Source organism: Gossypium hirsutum, chromosome D12 (assembly GCF_007990345.1).
Source record: "Gossypium hirsutum isolate 1008001.06 chromosome D12, Gossypium_hirsutum_v2.1, whole genome shotgun sequence".
Taxonomy (NCBI): domain Eukaryota; kingdom Viridiplantae; phylum Streptophyta; class Magnoliopsida; order Malvales; family Malvaceae; genus Gossypium; species Gossypium hirsutum.
The window spans coordinates 60,519,763-60,543,485 of NC_053448.1; the positions used below are offsets into that span (position 1 = coordinate 60,519,763).

General features: G+C 31.0%; 2 protein-coding genes and 1 long non-coding RNA gene across 7 annotated transcripts; 2 read left to right on the top strand and 1 right to left on the bottom strand.

Moving 5' to 3' along the window:
• The first annotated feature begins 4,137 nt into the window (after positions 1–4,137).
• LOC107947226 (WD repeat-containing protein YMR102C) lies at positions 4,138–8,537 on the top strand. 2 transcript variants are annotated; one of them, XR_001697074.2, is made up of 8 exons: positions 4,138–5,986; positions 6,078–6,168; positions 6,260–6,417; positions 6,507–6,558; positions 6,863–6,942; positions 7,039–7,132; positions 7,226–7,846; positions 7,982–8,537. XR_001697074.2 is itself a non-coding variant. In XM_016881802.2 (7 exons), the coding sequence occupies exons 1-7, from the start codon at positions 4,835–4,837 to the stop codon at positions 7,759–7,761; spliced, it is 2,163 nt and encodes a 720-aa protein (XP_016737291.1). In that variant the 5' UTR covers positions 4,138–4,834; the 3' UTR covers positions 7,762–8,537. The 2 variants fall into 2 exon arrangements, 1 of the variants encoding a protein (XP_016737291.1); XM_016881802.2 differs by having other exon boundaries at positions 7,226–8,537.
• Positions 8,538–11,768: 3,231 nt separating this feature from the next.
• LOC107947679 (uncharacterized) lies at positions 11,769–13,523 on the bottom strand. Its single transcript, XR_001697216.2, has 3 exons — positions 13,447–13,523; positions 12,886–12,968; positions 11,769–11,828 (listed from the first exon to the last, which is right to left on the bottom strand). It is a non-coding gene; the product is annotated as an uncharacterized lncRNA (long non-coding RNA).
• A 5,672-nt stretch (positions 13,524–19,195) lies between these two features.
• Positions 19,196–23,424, top strand: LOC107944769 (importin subunit beta-1). 4 transcript variants are annotated; one of them, XM_041107569.1, is made up of 4 exons: positions 19,244–19,440; positions 19,537–19,638; positions 19,818–22,244; positions 22,351–23,424. In XM_041107569.1, the coding sequence occupies exons 3-4, from the start codon at positions 19,837–19,839 to the stop codon at positions 22,547–22,549; spliced, it is 2,607 nt and encodes an 868-aa protein (XP_040963503.1). In that variant the 5' UTR covers positions 19,244–19,440; positions 19,537–19,638; positions 19,818–19,836; the 3' UTR covers positions 22,550–23,424. The 4 variants fall into 4 exon arrangements, with proteins under 4 accessions (XP_040963500.1, XP_040963501.1, XP_040963503.1 ...); XM_041107568.1 differs by having other exon boundaries at positions 19,825–22,244; XM_041107566.1 differs by lacking the exon at positions 19,537–19,638 and having other exon boundaries at positions 19,196–19,440; positions 19,825–22,244.
• Positions 23,425–23,723: the final 299 nt, after the last annotated feature.

Sequence of the window (23,723 nt, forward strand, 5' to 3'; positions counted from 1 at the left end):
CATCGAAATTATTGAGAAATTATATTTAGCCAACTCCCTGCTTAATAATATATTCCTTAATAATATTATAAGATGAAACTTCCACAGCCCAATGTTTTTCCATGCTTTCGTATAAATTAAATATGGTTGCAATAATTATTTTACTTAACTTTGATTAATATTAAAAATATATAATTACTTATTTAAAGTTTATTAATAAAAAAATATACATAGGCAATCCTTTCACTTCATCTCCAATCCGTTTTAACGCACTTGAACTTATGTCCTCATATATTGATAATAATGTTTATGCCAATCAAACTAATACTCATTCGACAAAATTAAAACATATTTTAACTTAAGAAAAGTTAATAACAAATTTAACCACAACCCCAAATGGTGCATGCATGGATCACATAGGTGGTTTTCAAATAAATTTCTTGCTTAAGAAGCAAGTAACCTATCAGTTGGTTTTTTTATGCAAAATTTTTTATAAAAACTTGAGAAACATAATTTCTGCTTGGACTTTTTTTTTTCGAGAACACAAGTGTACATATATAATAAATAAGAAATATATACAATTTTATTTTTTTTTTAATAAAAATATTTTAAAAAAAACCTATTTTGATTTTCAAAGTCATGCAATGCATGTATATATGTGGGATGGTGCACCAACTTTTGGAAAAGATTTATGATTTAACAACCACCGCCCCCCCTCCCCATAAATGTGCACAACCCATGCCACCTATGGCAACCATGTGCACCAAAGCAACGATCCCAACTCAATGACTTTGCCTACAAATATTCTAAATTCCAATACTTTTAGCAAAAATCTTGGCTAATTAACCATTTCTTAACAAAAAAAAACAAATATTTCTTAATGAAAGGGGAATTTTGTTCATGCATGACGTTGTTTAAGGAACAAAAGGGGTGAGGACATTGAAATCCTCTTTTTTTAACTAGTATTATTTAAAAAATTCGATGCTTTTAAAATTATGTATTTTTATACCATCATGATATTGGTTTAGTGGAAACTTATACGCGAGTTCAAGTAAAGGCGAAGTTAAGAATTATTTCTGAGGTTGGAATTAAGTTATATATAGTTTTAGAGTTAAAATGTAATTTCATCATTGTATTAGTTTATATCATTATAAATTTTAAAAAAATAAATTAAAAATTAATCATTTTTAAGAGGTCAAAGCTCAATTTAATCATTTATAATTTTATAAAATATGAAGAACCAATGTGATATTTTTTTCATTTTAGGGCACTTTGGAACACTTTAACCCTTTCCTTAAACATAATGCAACTTTTTTGTATAGAAAAAATGCTAGTAAAATTTGGGTTTTATTTAAGCATTTATCAAAATAATATATGTTTTAAATTATTTATTGAAATAATATAAAATAAATAGTAAAAGTTTAAAAATAAAAGTAAAATCATCATGGAGGATGGCTATTTCCTAATATTTTTTCTAGTAAGTTAATATAACAAAAAAATCATTGTCACATTAAAATCCCAAATCATCACCGTGAATAATGATTTTAGTCATTCGCTATGATATTGCTGAAAACATTTTAAATTGATAAATAATTTTCAAGATAAGTTGTTTTAATAATTAAACTTCATTTATATGTAAAAAAAAAATTGATAGGTTTATATTAAATTTTGTTAAGTTAATTCCTAATTATTGACGCTTGAAATAACACATTAATAATATATTGACTTAAATGATTAATCAAATCATTGAAACGAAGAGGTTTTTTCAAGCATTTAAATTTATATTGATACTACAATAAATAAATATATAGACAGTGGCTTAGCTTAGTAGAGACCTAGAGGTTATAGCTCTTCTTAAAATGATAAATTTTTAATTTAAAAATTTTATAATTTATAAAATTTTAAATTAATAATAAAATTACATTTTGTCCTTTTAAAATAATAAAATTTTGATTGAACTCTTTAAAAATTATAAAGATATATATTACTAAAATAATAAAATTACATTTTTACTATTATAAATATATACCATTTAATTTTTATCTCTCAACAAACTTTTCGGACTCCGCGAATGCATATAGAGATTTAGATCTAATTCTTTTAAAAGGATATGTATCAATTTGTTGAGCAAAATAAGTGCTACACATTTTCAACGACTAGATACCGTAGATAATGACTTGTCTGTGGCCCATGGTGATATGGTGAAACAAAAATGTTTTTTTTTTTAAATAAAAGAAAATACAAGTTCTAAACAATAAAGATTTGATACAAGTACCTGAAAGTTGAAACCTGTGACTGAACCATTTATATAGTATCATTGTTTTCTTGTCTTGGAACTGGCTGGCTTGTCCTTTGATTCCCCCAACTTTTTTCATTTTTAAACCACTGATAATCAACTATTTCGAATAGATTAGACTGAGAATTAGTTAGTGTATTCATTCAAAGAAAAGATTTGAGATTGATTAAATATGATTAAAAATTTACTTGAATTTTGAAAACTTTTGAGAAAAGATAATTGTAGAATTATGAGCCAATTTCTCATTAAATATAAAAAGTGTTTTTGGAAAAGTAGTTCTAAAAGGTTTATTTAGACATGAGGTGGTTTTGAAGTATAAAAAAATATTTAAATTTGTTAATAGTATAGTATATGAAATATGTAAATTTACATTATAATAAAAAATATTTATTACATGATTAATAAAAAATATATTTTTTAAGATTCAAATAATAATCTTATATAGAATTTCAACACTAATCGAATCCAACTTGAGTGAAATGTTTTATTGATTAAAAATTAAGTTGTCGATTGATATGGGTTGTTGTCAATGCAGGAAGATATGGAGTCAAATGTGCTGAAACGCATTATCTTCATACTTTCCAGTTTAGCAAACCCTATTAAAATTGCCCTAATATATTTTGCTAATTAAAAAAATAATAGAATAACCAAATTGATTGAATTAACTTCTAATCTTATAATTTAATCAATTTCATTTATATTATATGTCCTGCTAACAACACACAATAATCAGAAAAAATCAATACTTTCAATTGTTATATTATTTTTTTTTCTTGTAAATTCAATTATTGAGAATACAGCACATGATTTTTCAAAATGGGATCCAATAAGAAAATATACAGCACAAGCACAAGCAATGGCTATGCATAATGCATGATTATGTGTTGGGCCACTATACAGATTTTTAGCAAAATTATTTTAACTCAATCTCAATTCTAAAATTGTTTATGTAAACAAATATTATTTTTTAAATAATTTTAATTAATTTTTGATGGCCTCAAATATTAAGAAAATATTTTTAAATTTATTTAATAATACTCAAATTTAAAATATAGAAATTAAAAAAAATAATCAAGAGGTTATTGACAGAAAGATTAAATGTTAAGATTATTATAATATAAAAAATTATGAATATTGCATTAAAAAGATTAATATGAACACGAATTTGTAGTCCAACTAAGCTACATCTCATTCCTTTTCAAACTTTTTAAATGCTTTTGCATGTTCTCCATTAATGTATATGAATTTATCGAAATAATTGATTTAGGAAATATATTTGATTTAAAAATAATTGAAATGAATTTCTATTTTAAGCAATACATTACATATAAAAATTTATATTTTTTTAAACATTACATAAAATATTTAAATGAGAATTTCCGACTTAAAAAAAGTTAAAATATGCAATAAGTCTCTATAATATTTATAAAATTGGAATTTAATCATTATATTTTAATTTTTAAAAATTTATTTTTTTTACATCTTAAAATTTAAAATTCAGTTGCGAATTTTGAAATTAGAAAAAGAAATAACTTAATAATCATGTAACTGAAAAATAATATTATAATAAACCTAAATTTAATAAACTAATTTTAATGTTATCTGATTGAACTTAAATTTTAAAATAAAAAAATAAAATTCTAAATTTATAAAAAATAAAAATTTTATATCATATTTTAACTAAAAATATAATAAGTTTAAATGTCTCATTCAAATTAAGATTTAGTATGTAAAATTTGATTTTTTTTTCCAAAAATTGAATTGATATCGTTTAATTAATGATATTAAGTTCAATCACATACTTTATTATTTAGTTTTTTTTTTTAAAAAAAGTATATATTATTTTATTTTTTTATATCATATACCTTCTTTTCCCCTAGTGTTTCCCTTCGCTTCCCCAGAGAAAGTGAGTTCAAGAAGCTCCAAAAATCGTTGATAATGGATGCTTCCATCTATGCCACCTTCAGTTCCAAAAATATCTCATAGAAAACGAACCCAATCCCCATTGTAGCCCAGTTCTATAAACCAAAATCTCCCCATTGCTTAATTAATCACTTTGTAACTATAGTTTCTTTATATATTTTTTTCTTCACCCGTTTATTAGATTTCTTCAATTTCCTGTTACTGGGTTTCGATCTCTCAGTGCAGAAAAACTGTTTGACCCCTTATTTTTTGTTTTTTTTTTGCAAGAAATTGAGTTAATTTTTGTTACAATAAAAACTTATTTCTATATTAAAAATTTGGGTTACTTTTTGATTCAATGGAAAAGACCAGGTGCAATGGGTATGGATTGGGATCCAGGTTGGATCTCTTGGGTTTCGTTAATTGTTATTAATTGTTTTGTTTGTTTAATTTAGTCTTTGTTTTTGTTAAACTTGTTCTTTGTGTTTTGTGTTTCTTGTTTTCCGAGCTTTATTTTCAGCCTTTTATTTTCATTTTTTGTTTTCTGGGTTTGTTCGTTTGGTAGGAACTTAGAATGAGGTACAATGGTTAAGGGTTTACAACAAATATTTTCATTAGTACCTGAGGGTTTTCATGGGTTGAACTCAACAGAATAATATGGATAGTTTGAGGGAAGACGAGGAATGTTCATTTTTTGATGCTAATGAACACATTGGAGCAATGTCTGGTTTACATTCTGATTCAAATTCTGGTTTTGATAATTGGTCTGAGAGTTGTTTCGATGTATGGATTCGTAGCCCTCAAAGTGTTAACGAACGCCGCATTAAGTTTTTCGATTGGATGGGAGATAGTTTAGACCGAATTTCGTTCAAGAATTCAGTAGATGAACCTAGTTTGGAAGGAGAATTTAGCAGGGTTATGGAAACTAGTGATGCTGTTTTGAGAACACGAGGCTCCGAAGAGTTCTCTTCGAGCCGGTCTTCAATGTCTTGTTGGTCTAATGATAATCTTGATTTGTCTGAGGAGTCGAGTTCGTGTGATAAGTTTGTATGTAGGGAAGGAAATGAGGATTGGGGAGAACAGTGTGGTGTTGATGAAAAGCTTCAAGATGGGGAGGGAATTGAAGGTTGCGAAACAAAGGTGGATCAGTTGGTAAATGGTGAAAACAGCTCCACGTCTGAGATCCCTTGTGTGTCAATGACCTCATTGCAACAAGTTACGGAGAGGGAAATGGAGAAGCAGAATAAAACCGAGAGAATGCCGAAGAAAGCTAAGAACCGGTGGTTAAGTAAATTGATTACACGTTTCCTGGATAAACAGGTTGAAGATGATTCATTGAGTGGTAATAGAGATAATTCAGTTCGGGGGAATAAGGTTCAGAGAGTTAAGGTTCATCAATGCAGGAAAAGAACAAAGGAACTTTCTGCACTTTTAAAGGGACAAGTTATCCAGGCTCATGAAGGTTCAATTTTGACGATGAAATTCAGTCCTGATGGACGGTACCTAGCTAGTGCCGGTGAAGATGGCGTTGTACGAGTATTGCAAGTGGTGGAGGATCAAATGAGCATTGACCTTGATATCCCAGAGATGGATCCTTCCTGTTTATACTTTACGGTGAATCATCTTTCTGAAGTGAAACCCCTCGTTGTAGATAAGGTAAAAGAAGGCAATATAAGAATCCCGAGGAAGACATCTGATTCTGCGTGTGTGATCTTCCCTTCCAAAGCTTTCCGGCTAGTCGAGAAACCATTACACGAGTTCCATGGACACACTGGTGAGATCTTGGATCTCTCATGGTCCGACAAAAATGTGAGTGGGAACAGATTTACGTACATGTTTCTAGAAAGGGAAAACATAAATTTTCATCTTATATGTCTCTGTTTCGTGTTCCGTGTTTCAGGTCCTGTTATCTTCCTCGGTTGATAAAACCGTTCGTATGTGGCAAGTTGGATGTGATGGTTGCCTCAAAGTATTTTCTCATAGTAATTACGGTGAGCTTCTATCATTAAACTTATGTTGTATTTTGGTGCATGATCTTGTTCTGATTTCTGATAAAGAATTACCTCTTATATTATGATGCAGTAACCTGTGTTCAGTTTAACCCTGTGGATGACAATTTCTTCATTAGTGGTTCAATAGACGGAAAAGTGCGCATTTGGTCAATTTCTGGCTGCCAGGTTGTTGACTGGATTGATGTAAGAGATATAGTTACTGCAGTGTGTTATCGCCCGGATGGACAGGTTTGTGTGATTTTCTTCTAGTGGTTTAGAATCACACAGTTGAGCACTTTGAACTTCGAGATAAACAATCTCTTTTTCTATTTATGCAGGGAGGAATTGTTGGCTCAATGACTGGCAGTTGCCGCTTTTACGATATGTTAGGTATGCTTCCTTTGATAGGGATTCATATTTGTTCATGGATTGACCTATATTCATCAGTTTTATGAATCATATACATCAATCTATAGGCATATGCATTTTTGGTCTGTTTCTCAAAATCCTTATGCTTGGGTTTGTTCGTTTGTGCCTACCTGGGGTTGGATATAAATTGCTTCAGTTTAAGTGATCTAGAAGTAGTATCTGAAAGTTTTTCTAGGCATAGGCTTTAGAAATATGTTTCTTTCATTAAGCAGCTTTTACGGTTGGACTGATTCTTAAGAAAACCGATTTTGTGTTGCTTTTTCAGACAATCAATTGCAACTGGGTGCTCAGATATGGGTAAATGGGAAAAAGAAGTCGCCCTGCAGAAGGATAACTGGCTTGCAGGTAGTTCTTCTCATCCTCGGTTTTGAATTTTGATCACCATAGGCTTATCATAAAAACCAAGATGTGCAGTTGTCAATAATGTATTATTCATTCCAGTTTTTGTCTCAAGATCCGAGCAAAGTAATGGTAACTTGTGCGGATTCACAAGTCAGAATTCTTCAAGGACCAAACGTGATTGGCAAATACAAGGGTATGTTCCCACTGTTCTCTAAAATCATGACCGTGCAATTTGATGCCTTACTCGTATTTTTCCCCAACTTAAGCTGTCTCTTTTTTTTTTCAGGTGCACATAACAACGGGAACCAGACATTTACGTCAATAACAGCAGGCGGGAAGCACATTGTTTCAGCTTGTGATGATGCTAATGTATATTTATGGAATTGCGTTCATCAGGATAAGAATAGTATCTCTCAGTCTAAAGATATAAGATCTTATGAACACTTCTCTGCTAATGCATCCATCGCGATCCCTTGGTGTGGCCTGAAATATGGGAACACAGAAAATAGGCAGTTTGAAGTACCACACGAGGATTTACCTCATGACCTTCTTCCATTTTCGTTACCTTCTTATTTCTCTATGGGCCATGAATATTCTTCAGAGTCTTTACCTAAGGGATCTGCAACATGGCCGGAGGAAACACTTCCTCCATCCAGTCCATTGTCAATGCCGTCTTCAATCCATAAATCCCAGTACAAGTTTCTGAAAACTTCCTGCCAGAGTACATTTGATTCTCACGTTTGGGGTCTCGTTATAGTGACAGCAGGATCAGACGGTAGAATCAGATCATTCCTCAATTACGGTTTACCAGTACCCGTGTGAAAATACCAGTAGAATTTGGTCCCAACAAGTGGCTGCTTTTATACGGTTGCAACAAAATCCTTCTTGGAACGAGTGTGTGACTGAGGTTAGCTTATCTGAATATCCAGGTTAACTTCATAATTGATTTGTTACTCGAGAAATCTTTTGTCTGCTCGCCTGGAAAAGATTACGCATGTCATGTGTTGAAAGGCAATTGAGATATATTATATGCATAATGCAGGCATCTGTAGCCTGTAGGACCATGTAAACCAACCTCTTCCTTTTGTTGATCTTAAATTGGATTAGAAATCAGAGCTGGTGGCTGCGGTTCGTTCCGGGGATAAAAAATGGTGGGGGTGCTACTTTGAATGATTGATTTGTTTGTCTGCCATTTTAGGTCTGCCTCATGGTAGGGGCCATTCAAACCTGTTCATGGATTCGGGAATTTGCCAGGCTTTATTTTTCACCGAACCGGCTTCCGTGCTTCCTTGTAATGCTTGAATGCCTACCGGTTTGGTCACTGTTGCGGTTATGGTTAATAATTCTTTGCTAACACATTCATAGTAACATCTTGTAGAGTTACTTCATTTTTTCCCCCTTTTCTCTTTTGTTGAAGACTGGCCTGGATTTAGGCGCACATGTATTTTAATCAACAGTTGTAAATTAATTCAGTATATATGTTGTAGCATTCATTTGACAAAGAATCAAGAAGCTTTACTTTAGTTTTGAATGTCCATGTTATGTTTATTATTTATTTATGATTTTCAGCTAATGCTGAAGATTAAATTTTTCGAAAATTTTTATTTAAGTCATTGAACAGTTATAATCATTATTGTATGGCTGTTTGTACTGCCTACACCAATTGAAAAATTTTTCTTCCCCTTCTCTTCTATGGTTTAGTTTTTTTTCATGAAACAGCTATGAATGTCATGAATATATAAATCTAAATCCAAATAGCTTTCTTTTCCAATCTCTGGCATTGATCATTAGATCGGTTCGGATCTAATGTATGTTCTTACTTGTTGATGGATATTAATCTACCGTACCGATAATTAAATCATCGTTTGGAGCTCGCTAGTTGGACTTAAAAAAAATTCTTTAACAACTCAATGACTTAAATAAAAACTTTCTAATAGTCCAATTACTTAAATAAAAACTTTCAAACAATTCAATTACCATTTCATAATTTTTTGAAATCAATACTCTATACATTCATATGTATATATGTTACAAAGATTGATTACAAAATCAACTGACAAAATTTGAGATGTATGTATGTAAAAGGTGTAGCCTTCTATCACTGAATTGTGGTAGATATGGTTGTTGATGAATGTAAAAAGGAAGAAGCATATGGTCTTATTACAAAAGAACCAAAGTGTGTTATTACAAAAAAACAGCCAAGGATCATATAATAATATCAATTAATTTCAAAGTTGAAGCATATGCCGCTAATGTTAGATCGAAGCCATCACATCATGATGCAAGTGATGTTTTCCTATACCGATTAAATCAAATATTTAATGTAATTTTATCGTCATTTTTAATTAAATATATAGTTTAATAATTTACTCAATTTGTAATTATTGAAATTATTATTTTATATCCATTTTTAATAAACCCCAGCCCAAATGAATGCATTGCATTGGATCAGCCAATCATCTCCCTAATAGCTCATAAGAACAAAGCCCAAAACAGAAAAAGCCCAGAGCTTTTCCTTCAGAGTATGAATTTTGATTGCGTCAATTAATCCACCATATGAACAAAGCCAATATCGATATTAAAACCCAGAATTGCAAAGCTTTCGAATGAATTTCAGTTAAGATTTACCAATCTTAGCGAACAACATACCGGAGATTCACATTCCTCCGATAAAATTATTTAGCGGTGAGAATTTCATAGACATCCAAACTAAGAAAAAAAAGAGTCAAACAACCAGAAAAAAGCTTACATCAAAATTCAAAGTACTAAAAAGAACTAAAGACAAAAAATTCGAAACCCTAGAAACAATACGCGATCCATGACCTAAACAGGGAGATTAACGACGTCGTTTGAAGGAGTGTTGTTGTTGTTGTTAGGGATAGAGGTGACTGATGATGAAGAGATGGAGGAACAATTAGTGAACATGAGAGGGAGATCATGAGCCTCGGAATCATCGGCATCATCGGAGGTGGAAAGGTTAATGCAAGAGCAACGCTCGAGAGACGCGAAGAAAGCTTGGGCCACGCTGCTTCCCAACCACGCCGCCATGTAAGACAAACAGCTGCCTTCACTGTTCTGCATTCTAAGGATTATCTGATTGATTTGGGGGGGGGGAGTGAAGTGAGGATCTGAAAGAAGCTGTTTTGATTTTGAATTGAACTTTGTTGATAATAATCCCCAAAATCAAAATCTGGGGGTATTTTTTGAATTTCAAAACCCTAAACTTGAAGATGAAGCGATCGGTCAATTGACTCTATAAAGGTAAAAGCGACGGACTTTGTCTCCTGCAAGTTACTTCTTTCTTTTCCTGTTTTTAATTATAATTTTTCCCTTAAATTGTAGTGTTCTTTTTTTAAGGGGGTTAATTAGTAATTACGTTAACTAATGGGTCAAGGCTTGTTGGCTTGGTCGGGGTTGTTTGGTCCATAGATTTTTTATATTTTAGATAATTTATTTTTTTCCCACAAGATCATTTAATTTATTGATAACTTTTAGTTTTATCAATTTATTTTACGGTGAGTATCTGTTATATTTTTTTATTTCACTAGCAATTTTAAAAATTTGAAATACATTTTTTAGTTATAAGATGCTAGTCAACCTTTTAACTCTGCCTATAATTTAAAAACTCCACTAATAATATATTAAATAATTTTCATTTATTTTATTAAACTTTTATTATTAACAAATTAAGCCACTTTTTAAAAGTAAAGTAGGCAAATTTTTATTATTGGCAAATTAAGTCACTTTCTGAAGATAAAGTATCTATCTTTTATCTCTATATTGAGAACAAAGATAAAAAAAATTTTGAAGCTCATATAAAAACGGTCATAGATTAGATCGAGGCTTGGTTTCAAAAATGTTTCAAGCCTGGGCTTAAGCAATGACTCATTTTATTGTTTATAAATAATAATGTTTTAAAATGTATGTAACACTCCTTACCCGAGACCGTTGTCAGAGTCGAGCACGAGGCATTACCTAACTTAACTTACTAGTTCGGAGCATAAAAATTTTCTTTTAAAATTAATTCACTCACGTTCATTCAATATGTCCATAAAAAGGAATCTCGAGACCCTAAATCATGCAATAGAAACAGTTCGGGTCTAAACCGGGAACATTAATAATTTTTCGAATACTAAAACAAATCAAAACAATTCATTTTACTATTTATAATAAAATTGTCCACCTGCGCAACAGTCACTAATTTAATTATAACTCAAGTTACGAAACTCGAAATTTAGATCCGTATATTTTTTCTGAAACTAGACTCATATATCTTATTACCATAAAATCTTCATAATTTTTGGTTTAGCCAATTAGTACAGTTTATTCTTTAAAGTCTCCCCTGTTTCATTATTCGACAGCTCTGACCCCTCTTCACTAAAAATTAATTATCTCATTGTACAGAATTTGGATAACATTGTAGTTTGTTTCTATTGAAAATAGACTCACTAAGGAATATGGACATATAAATTATAACTTCCAATTCTTTCTGTAAAATTTTTAATGATTTTCTAAAGTCAGAATAGTGGATTTCAAAAACTATTCTGACCCTGTCTCACTAAAATTCAAATATCTAAAAATATACAACTATTTTTCTTACTCTATTTCTTTCATGTGAAAATAGACTCATTCAGCTTTAATTTCATATCTCACTCAGCTTCTAATTCAATTTCTACCATTTTTGGTGATTTTTCAAAACCATATCAATGCTGCTGTCCAAAAACTGTTTTAGTGAAAAATGTTGATAACTAAGTTTATAACACCTTCACTTTCTTTCAATTAAACCCTATACATGCCATATAAACCTTAAGATGCACAATAAAATTTACCGAAGTAATCTGGATAGTGTGCCTTGATGTGTTGATCCGATCCACCGATTTCACATCAATCTACAAAGAACATTAATCACACAGGAGTAAGCTTATGTAAGCTTAGTAAGTTCATAGGCATAGAAAATAATTCTTACCGAACATCTTATAACAATTATACAATATATAATTTCACTAATTCTTCCTTTTCTTAATCAACTTAGGAAACAGTTATGGAATTGAGTACTTCGTTTTTTAAAATGCCATAGTATAACTATGATCTTGCACATAATCAGTCACATATCACACACCGAAGCCATGGCCCAGCCATGGTCTTACATGGAAGCATATATCACACCGATGTCATATCTCGGATATGGTCTTATACAGAAATCACATATCACATATTGCCATGGTCCAACCATGGTCTTTTCCGTCAATGCGTATGAGTCACTGAACGAAAGTACTCAATCCAATGTTCCACTAAATTAGAACTTTTATTCAAACATTTATATTTTCACAATTATCTCAGTTTAATAACATTCATATAAAATAACATACCATAGCATTCATGAAATTTCAAAGTATAATACAACATTTCCTGCCAACCACAATCTCAAACAATGAATTTACTCAATTGAGCTCAATATCAAATATCAACTTATATTCCAACATTTAGCTTCAATTGCACTTACAAATACTTGTTAAATTAAGGATCGTCTTACGGATTTGAGTACATCGTTTGCCCGGTGCCACAATTTGCTTGAATATTTTACAATGCTATAACTCAGTATGGTTTCCTTCACTGAAATACCATACCTACTTTTCACAACACAGTATGATTTTCTTCACTGAAACACTATACCTACTTTTCACAACTCAGTATGGCTTTCTTCACTGAAACACCATACCTACTTTTCACAAATTTCCATGAATTCACCATGGGCTTATTAGTCAATTCATCACTGATTACAGAACGTATGTACTCAATCCTGCGTATCCCTTAATTTAAACTAACAATCTCATTTTTTTTTCTCATTTTTACCATAATCATAATTCAAGAACAATATACAAATTGATACAATATATCATTCCCACATTAACAATTAATCATAAAAATTTAGCCATATGAACTTACCTGGGCCAATTTGTAGGATTTGTAAAAGTTCAAAGACTATTTTGATACTTTCTCTTTTCCGCATTTATCTTCAGATTCCCGATCTATAATATAAAATTTTTCATTAATTAGCATCTAACTCAATACTAATTCACTTCACAATTTATGCCCTTCAATTTTTGAAATTACACTTTTACCCTAAACTTATAATTTTTACAATCTAGTCCCTACTCAATTAACACTTTAATTGAACTAATTTTTTCCTCAAATAACACTTTATCTAATAATTTTAGGCTATTATACAGCCTTTGATATTCAGAATTTCAGTACAAAACCCCAGTCCCTAGCTTTTTAATAATTAAGTCCTAAAAATCATTTCCTACTAAAATCACTTAATAAAATCATAATATAATAAAATTAAAGCTTCAAATATATGATATTCATCATAAATTCCAGTACTCACTCATGGTAACTTTAAAAATTATTCATAGAATCAAAAACAAATGAATTCAATAGTTGGACTTATTTGTAAAAGTCACAAAATATGAAAAATTACAAAGGAAAAGCAAGAATTGAACTTACATGATGAAAAATATAAAAAAACAGCTTGAAAAATCTCTCCTATGGCGTTTTGGCTGAAGAAAAATGATGATATCTCTAAATTTTTCAATTTTGTCTTTATTTTATATGTTTAATTTGCAAAATTTCCAATTTTGCCCTTATTTCTCCTTATTTCTTGTTGATTTTCTTGCCCAAACCGTCCAGCCCATATACTTTAGGCCTAATTGCCTTTTAAATCCCTTCTTATTAGTCACTTAAACTATTTAATCACAATTTAACAAATTTTGCACTATTTTCAATTTAGTTCTTTTTAATTAATTGACTATCCAAACATTAAAATTTTCTAACGAAACTTTTATTCTAACTCAATGACACTCCATAAATATTTATAAATCGACTTATGAATTCGAGGTCTCTATACCTCGTTTTAGACCCAATTTACCAATTAAATTCTTTTTAAATCACAAAATTCACTAAATCACAGAATTCACTAATTCAAAAATTCTTCTAAATTCACATTTGACCCATAATTATTAACTTATTAAATCTTCAAGCTTACTTGTCGGATTTAGTGATCCCAAATTACTGTTTTCGATACCACTAAAAATTGGGCTGTTACATTGTAATTATACGAATATATAAAATAATAATATTTTTTTATATTTTTTATTATAACGACTTAAACAAGCATCATCAAGTCACATCAAATGTCTACTGATCACATACTCTAGACCTTACGGTCCCATAAGTATTAGACTATCCCATATAAAAACACAAGAAATCAGGAGAGAGAGGAAGAAAGCTTCTTCTCCTCTTCATCTTTCTCTAACCGGGAACTCACTTTTCTCCATACTTTGACAATTAAATCTGTCGGCCCTCTACCCTGTCCTAAATGAAGTGAATCGATCAACTTCTTCACCACTCAAACATAATATTAACACATTCGTTGAGTATTCTCATAAAAAAATTACGTCATATTAATATCTCAAATTTAATTTATTTTAAAAATAATTCGCTAGGATAACATTCGCTTTATAATTATTTACCAAAATTAGCATAAATGCTCTATTTTGTTGATAATAAAAGTTTGGATTATGGCCAATAATAATAAAGTTGATGATAAAGCTTGATTAAATTAAAGAATTATTACTTTTATATTAATTTCAGTAACTTAAAAAGTAAATTACCCAACATTGATTATCATAAATGGAATTCATGATTTGGGTCCATGAACCTAATCTATAAAGGGGACCTATTAATTAGATCCCTAAATCAAACTTATGAATTCGACTGTAAATTGGATCCATGAACCGAACCCACCAAATTTTATACATCTCATTATATCATATATATATATATATACACAATAACCTAAATACATTATAATTGTGACAAGTAGTGCAATCATATTTTATTTATTTATTTTTAATTTTTAGTTATTCATTAATTAAATTAAAACAATTTTAACATGATTTAGAAGCAAATAGAGTAAAAATAAATAAATAATAAAAATTATTAATAAATTTTTAAAATTTAAAACGTATGAAACGAAATGATTATGTTTAAAAAAATTAAAATTGAAACCTACGTGGATGATTATGTTTTAAATATGAAATTTTTTAAACGCAATAATTTTGTATCAACTTCAATTAATTTAATTTAATCATTTTAATTACATTCAATTTGATCACTGTTATTTTGATTCTTTATGCAGATTTAAATTTAAATGTTTATTCTACGTAGTATTAATTTTTAATGTTATTATATGTAAATTTATTTATAATATTATTTATTCGATAAAATTATAAAGTAAATACGTAATACATGTAGATATATTTGTAAATTATATAAAAGATGGCCTTTATACGAGGTTTATAACTACTTATATTAAATATTTTCCAAATTTTAATTATTTTTATTTCCTTCACATATATTTAATAATTAATTTAATTTAGTCTCTCATTTGATTATTTTATTTAGTCCTTTCCTTTAAATTCTAAATTATAGCTCCCATGGTTAATTAATTATTATTTAATTATTTCAACAATTTCAAATTATTTTAAATAAAAATAGACAAATATTGGTTGGTTTTAAAAGGACTTTTATTTAGATCAATTGAAAAACCTCCTTTTGTAAACATATTATATTAAATTTTAATTTGTTTTTTAGTTTTTTAATAGTAGCTTAGTTTATACTATTACAAATAAGCATAAAATAGTATTAAATATTTTTAAAATATTTTAATTTAAGCAAACTTTTAATAAACGTTATTTGATTTATTCTTCCATATTTAATTTTAAAACGAAGTACTTAAAATTTGTAATTATTTTAAAATTACTTTTAATGACCATATATCGAAACTCATCTTTAAAAAGTGTATAAAAAGGAGACTTAAAAAATTGTGGCAATATTAATTAATAATTATTTAAAAATATTTAATTTTAAAATCATTTTTAAAATGACTTAAAAATACAAATGAAAAGTTAAATAAAAAATATTTTTAGAATATTTTATTTTAATTTTATAAAATTTATTCTAATATCAAATATTATGTTTTATATTATTATATTATAATTTTGTAATCATTTTATTAATGGAATGTTATAAAATTAAAAAAATGAAAAAAATAAACATTTATTTTATTTTCATTTTCTCAATCATACAAATTTTGAAACATTACAAATTTTATATCAAAGTTTTTAAAAACATATAATATATTTTAATTAATGCATACAATCAAATTCATGCACACGAGTAAAAAAATTAGTTATCAAAATATATCAAGGTAGATATTTGAATAGTTACACGAATACAACCTCAAAATTTCAGGTTTTTATAAGGTTAAAATATGGTATAAGTCCTTTTACTCTTCACAAATTTAAAAGTTAGCCCTTGTACTTTTATTGCTAGATATTTAGTTATTGTACTTTTCAAATTTTAAAATTCAAGTCATATTTTTTTTGGTTAAATTCGTCTCCGTTGCATTTGAAAAAAAAACTCAATTGGTAGTTATGTAATTAAGAAAATAACGTTATAATGAACTTGAATTTAAAATAATAATTTTAATAACAACATATAAAATTAAATTTTAAAATATAAAAAATAAAAGACTAAAGACGAAATTATAAATATAAAATCCCGAAAAAGTTAAGTAAGTTAGGATGCTGACATTCACAAGTGAATACACTATTTGTTATGGAAAATGATGCACAACACTGCTCTTAACACATTAAAGAACAAGACATGTGAATCTGAGCGTTTTGTTTTTGTTTCCCCTCTTGTATGATGGGGGGCTTGTTTTTGGTTGTTGGGCTTGTACAATAAATAATAATCTTGAGCTGCCATTCTTTCAGCAACTACGGTTCCTTTCTATTTTAGACCCTTTCAAACTGACTGTCAAACCCCCAACCATATTTCCCCAACTGTCCTTTGAACATGCAGCTTAGCAATAAGGACAGCAAAGGCATTTTGGGAATCCAACAAACATTGTTTTCCCTTCATACTGGAATTTTCTATTTATAACGATGGGAATACTAGGTTTCATGGGGGTGTCTTAAGCTTAAAGCAAAGCACTTTATTCCTCTTTGTAATGTTTCTTGCTCAAATGAGTATTCCAATCACATTTGCATTTGCATATACATATATATATTCACACTCATAAAACCAAAAAACAAAACACAACATGGGTCTGTAAATGTCCCATGTTTTACCATATGTTTGGTTTTATGATGCATTTGCTTCTGTTTTTCTGAGATGCTCATTTAAGCAAGCAATGTTAAAAAAGTGGAACTTTCTCTACCTTTATATGATCAGGTGAAATTCTTACAATCTTTAACTGTGTTTATTATGAGCTTTGTTCAGATCTTGTTTGTTAACTTTCACATTGAAGTTCTGCTAACCATTTGTGGGTGTGTGTGTTTTGAGTTATGGAGTGACTTTGGTAATTGAATTGCTTGATGTTGGTGATTGCCCCATTTCTTTAGTTCATCTTCCCTTTGCCTCGACAATTAATCTATGAGAATCCGAAGGGTAGCTTCGGGTTTGGCCGGTAAAATGGAATTCGATTGCGAATGCTATGGTATGGAATAACCTATTGAAAAGGGTCTGTGAAGCGTTAATAATTGGTTCTCAGGTGAAGTGTACACCACTCTGTTACCATGTATGATGTGAATGCATCAGTACCATACAAAGTTTTTTTCGAGGTTGTCGACGAGTCGACGGTATCGGATTCCAATTTCAAGGGCTTCACTGAGTTTTTGATAGACGGAATAGTACTTGCCAACTTTCTTATCTTTGTCGTTGATCTGGTTCTTCATTTTGTAAACATAGTTCTCCAAGTTGTTCATGAACTTCAACATGTATTTATCGCAATTAATTTCAGTATTGTCCATTAAATCAGCCATTGCAATAATTCAATGCCATAAAATTTACTATTTGTTACAACCGACACTAAACTTTTGAAAATTTTAATTAGATTCTCAAAGCATAAATCATTTTGACATTAAGAAAGTCACCTTATTAATTTAGGCTTGTCTAGATATGAGTTGAGTTTTTATTTTTAAACACGTGATTAAAATTTTACCTATTATATAAATAGTTCGAAAATGACATATTAAAAAAATATTTTTTAACACATTAAATTTAAATCGTTCATGCGATAAATACACATATTTATAATTTGATCTATACATTTTAAATATTCTTTACTCTATATTTAAACCGATTTTTAATGTTTATATTAATAATAACCCTAAAAAATTATAATTAATATAATATCGATATTTTAGAAATTCAACCACAACCATTTATAGTTTGATATCATTTTAAATTTTCATCATTGATGCAATTTACTTATATATAACATCAATTCAAATTTTCATTATTATCATTTAAAAATTATAACTATTTACCGGCCTAAATTGATTCATTTGGTTAGCAGCATTTAGAACCTTCACAATGGTTCAATGGAACACCTTCAAAGTTTCATTATCAATACCATTTAGCTCCTAAAAAATATTTTTCATTATCTAATGGGATTATTATTTGACACTAATGAATTTTTTAAATTTTAGTAGTGGGATTAAAAAGTCTATCATATGTATCTACAAGTGATTGAAAGAAATAAAACTAAAATATTATTCTTAAATATTTGGACTAAATTTAATTCCTAAATTAATCATTATTGAAAAGATTTTATTTGAATAAAACCTTCTATTCAAACAAGTCATTTCATATAGTAAAACAAAACGAAAAACTGTCATACATTTCATTTATTTTTCTTTATTTTTTATTAATTAAGAACATGTAACATATTAGTTCTATTTATGAGATAAATTATTTTATGGATCATTCCCACCACATCATTCATAGTCTCTTTCTAATTATTTAATGATATTTTAATATTTTTTTTCATGTCATTGATATATATTTTAGTAATTCTTTTACCATGAACCCCAAGCCTTTCTTGAATCTTGAAGTTGGGTTAATGTGTAGGATTTAGTGTTTTAAATTCTAGGATTCAAAATAATTTTTTTCAAAATTATGTGTCAATGTCATAAAAAAGTTACTAAATATCATTAAATAATTAAAAAAGTCACTAATAATAAAATAAAAAGCGTCCATAAAATAATTTATCCATTTATGGCATTAAAATATATCAAATAATTATCTTTTTTTTTTTAGAAAGCAATCTTAAGGGTTAAGTAGGTTGACTATTTTACTAAAGCAAGTCTTAATAATCAAATTGTCCGGTCCCTATAGAAAACAGTCGTTCAACTTTATAACTGGGCCCAGTTATACAACCAATTGATATTAACACAATGTTAAATCGGATTGGATAAATCTTTTTACGGACTTGAATCAGGATTCAAATCCGCTTCTGCCTCTATTCCTCTTTTTGTTCTTCATTTCCTTTGTTTTCCCTCTCCAAATTACTAGGGTTTTGTTAAGCGCAGCTGCGTTTGACCTGCCTGATCGGTGAAAGTTAAATTCAGCATCAACTTTCGTGATTTTAAGGTGATTTCATTGAACTCCGCTGTGAAGTGTGTGTATGTGCGTTTTTTTTTTGTAATTAGGGTTTTAGATACTGATTTTGCGTATTGGATGTTGAAGGACTTGACGGGTTTCTTTTTTTACGTCATACGGTACTGTTTGATTACCTACTTCAGTATTAGCTTTTCTTTGGAAAGATTTGAATGATCGAACTTCTCGGCGGTATTTTATTTAATTTAAATATGACTTGATTTGTGATCTTGCTTTGATTTTACTTGTCTAAATTCGAAATAAGTTTTTACCGTTGAATTAGCTCAATTGATTAAGTGTTCCCGACTGTTGCTAGGTTTGTAAGTAGACATGATAAAAGGGTTTATTTAATTTTGTGTAAATTGTTAAAGCTTTCAGATATATTAGGGGATGGAAGTTACACAGGTGCTTTTCAATGCACAATCGATTGATGGGACTGTTCGGAAGAATGCTGAAGAAAGCCTGAAACAGTTCCAGGAGCAGAACCTTCCTGGTTTCTTGCTTTCACTTTCTGGAGAGTTGGCAAATGAGGAAAAACCTAGTGAAACACGTAAATTAGCTGGTTTGATACTTAAAAATGCATTGGATGCTAAGGAGCAGCACAGAAAATTTGAGCTTGTTCAAAGATGGTTGTCGTTGGATGCTACTGCAAAGAGCCAGATTAAGGCATGCTTATTACAGACTTTGTCTTCTCCAGTATTCGATGCTCATTCAACTACATCTCAAGTCATTGCAAAGGTTGCTGGCATTGAGCTGCCCCAAAAACAGTGGCCCGAATTGATAGGTTCCCTTTTATCCAATGTTCATCAGATCCCAGCTTATGCTAAGCAAGCCACTTTGGAGACGCTTGGCTATTTGTGCGAGGAGGTCTCCCCTGATGTTATTGATCAAGATCAAGTAAATAAAATACTTACGGCTGTAGTTCAAGGTATGAGTGCATCTGAAGGAAATATTGATGTGAGGCTTGCAGCTACCAGAGCACTTTACAATGCACTCGGATTTGCTCAAGCGAATTTCAGCAATGACATGGAGCGTGATTATATCATGAGAGTTGTCTGTGAAGCAACTTTGTCCCCCGAAGTGAGGATAAGGCAGGCTGCTTTTGAGTGTTTGGTCTCCATTTCTTCAACTTACTATGAGAAATTAACTCCTTACATCCAAGATATTTTTAACATCACATCAAAGGCTGTTAGGGAAGATGAAGAACCTGTTGCCCTTCAAGCCATTGAGTTCTGGAGTTCAATATGTGACGAGGAGATAGATATTTTGGAAGAATATGGAGGTGAATTCACTGGGGATTCTGATGTACCTTGCTTTTACTTTATCAAGAAGGCACTCCCGGCCCTTGTTCCTATGCTGTTGGAGACACTGTTAAAGCAGGAAGAAGATCAAGATCAGGATGAAGGGGCTTGGAATATTGCAATGGCTGGGGGAACATGTCTTGGTTTGGTTGCGCAGACTGTAGGAGATGATATAGTCCCTCTTGTTGTGCCGTTTGTTGAGGAGAATATAACGAAACCAGATTGGAGGCAGCGGGAGGCAGCAACTTATGCTTTTGGTTCAATCTTGGATGGCCCTTCTCCTGAAAATTTAATACCTCTTGTGAATGTAGCTCTTACCTTCATGCTCAGTGCTTTGACAAAGGACCCCAATAGCCACGTCAAAGACACTACTGCCTGGGCCCTTGGACGTATCTTCGAATTCCTTCTTGGTTTGGCTGTAGATTTGCCTATTATCACTCAGGCAAATTGCCAACAGATAGTCACAGTTCTGCTGCAGAGTATGAAGGACACTCCAAATGTTGCTGAGAAGGCCTGTGGTGCTCTCTATTTTCTTGCTCAAGGTTACGAGGGTGAAGGTGAACCATCTCCTCTAACTCCTTTTTTCCAGGAAATTGTCCAGTCCCTCCTCACTGTCACTCACCGAGAAGATGTTGGGGACTCCCGGCTGAGGACTGCTGCCTATGAAACTTTGAATGAGGTGGTGAGATGCTCAACCGTTGAGACAGCTCCATTGGTATTGCAATTGGTGGCTGTCATCATGATGGAACTTCATAACACCCTTGAGAGCCAGAAACTCTCATCTGAAGAAAGAGAAAAGCAGAGTGAACTGCAAGGCCTTCTTTGTGGTTGTTTACAAGTCATTATTCAGAAGCTTGGTTCATCAGAGACAACCAAGTACGCATTCATGCAGTATGCAGATCAGATCATGGGACTTTTCCTTAGGGTTTTTGCTTGTAGGAGTGCTACCGTACATGAGGAAGCCATGCTTGCTATTGGAGCTCTTGCTTATGCAACAGGAGCAGATTTTGCAAAATACATGCCGGAGTTTTATAGGTACTTGGAGATGGGTCTTCAGAATTTTGAGGAGTACCAGGTCTGTGCTGTGACAGTTGGTGTTGTGGGTGATATTTCCAGGGCACTGGAGGAAAAAATTGTGCCTTACTGTGATGGGATTATGACACAACTTCTCAAGAATTTGTCGAGCAACCAGTTGCATCGCTCCGTGAAGCCTCCCATATTTTCATGCTTTGGTGACATTGCATTGGCAGTGGGAGAGTATTTCGAAAAATACCTAATGTGGGCCATGTCTGCACTTCAGAGCGCAGCAGATTTGTCCACCCATATAGCAGGTGATGATGAACTGGTAGAGTACACAAATTCCCTGAGAAACGGAATCCTGGAGGCATATTCTGGGATTTTCCAAGGATTTAAGAACTCTCCCAAAACCCAGCTGTTGATTCCCTATGCACCTCACATCCTCCAGTTCTTGGATGGCATATACATGGAGAAAGACATGTGAGTTCTATTAAATAAAAGTCTACTGTTTTAAGCTTTTTCTCTAACTAATGACTATGTCTTCTAACGAGTGGTTATTAACTTAAATGTTTTTTATTTCCTATAGGGATGATATGGTCATGAAGACTGCCATTGGAGTCCTTGGTGATCTAGCTGATACATTAGGAAATCATGCTAGTTCTATGATACAGCAATCTGTATCAAGCAAAGACTTTTTGAATGAATGCTTGTCTTCAGAAGACCTTCTGGTTAAAGAATCTGCTCAATGGGCCAAGTTGGCCATTAGTCGTGCCATTTCTGTTTGAGGGTGTTGCCATTCGGCATTTTTTATTTTCTTTCGGAAATCCATGCAACCTGGTGTGTTTAAGTCGAGGTCTGAGATTGCATGTGTCAAGTCATCGCCATTGTCAAGGCAACTGAAAGTTTCTAGTCTTCACGTTGTCACTAACTCTTGCATCATCGTCATGGGGTCGGATTCTTATGTCATTCATGAAGTGGATTGGGATGGTTTCAGAGAATCAAACTTTTTATCTCCTTGGTCAAGTCATCCCGATTGTCAAGACAAATAAAGTCACTAGTCTTCACGTTGTCATTAACTCTTGCATCATCATGGAGTCGGGTTCCAATTTCATTCATGAAATAGGGGGAATCTTTCAAACTCGAACGGTTCAAAGGGGGAGGAATCAGCAACCGTAACATGTCTGATTCAATAACTAGTCAGGTACCTCGGCCACTTGCTGTATTACCGCTCTGCTTGTGATTTGTCAATTTAAGGTCCATTGGGATGAATGGCTGAGGATGTGGTTCAAGTGCGGCAATACTTCAAAGACATATCTCATGTACTGTATTTCACCATTGTCTCACCCAGTTTTGGTTCCCTAGTGTTCTGCCACATATTTTGTCAAGTACACATCAGTTGGGTTTCATTTAACCATCGCCGCTTCTTTTTTTATATTAATGGGGTTCGGTCCTTTTGGTACATATAAATGGAGTTTGGTGGTTATCCACATGCTGCATTTTTCTTTGTGGGGGAGGGGGGAGCATTCCATCCTGCATCCCATCATTGTTCTTTTGGTTTGCGTTTCTTTTTGGGTTCTTTGATTTGAATTTTACCAAATTCTGGAGTCAGTTTGTTCAAGTATCATGCATTCATTCATAAATTTCCTTTATTTTCCCTTTATATGCAATATAAATTATATTATATTATTTTTTATAGATTAAGGGATAAATATCAGAATTATAATGAGTTTTAGTCCGAAATGTAATTTGATGCATGGTCTTTAATTTAGTGCAATTTTACGTATAAAATTTTAATTGTGATTCAAATGTATACCTTTAAAAATCTAAATACATTAAATTATTTATATATTGAATTAATATAGTTATATGTATATACAATATGTTAACATAAAATGATGTTATATCGATAATTATGATAGTGATTTCTGAAAATTAAATCATATCAATACTTAATGTAAA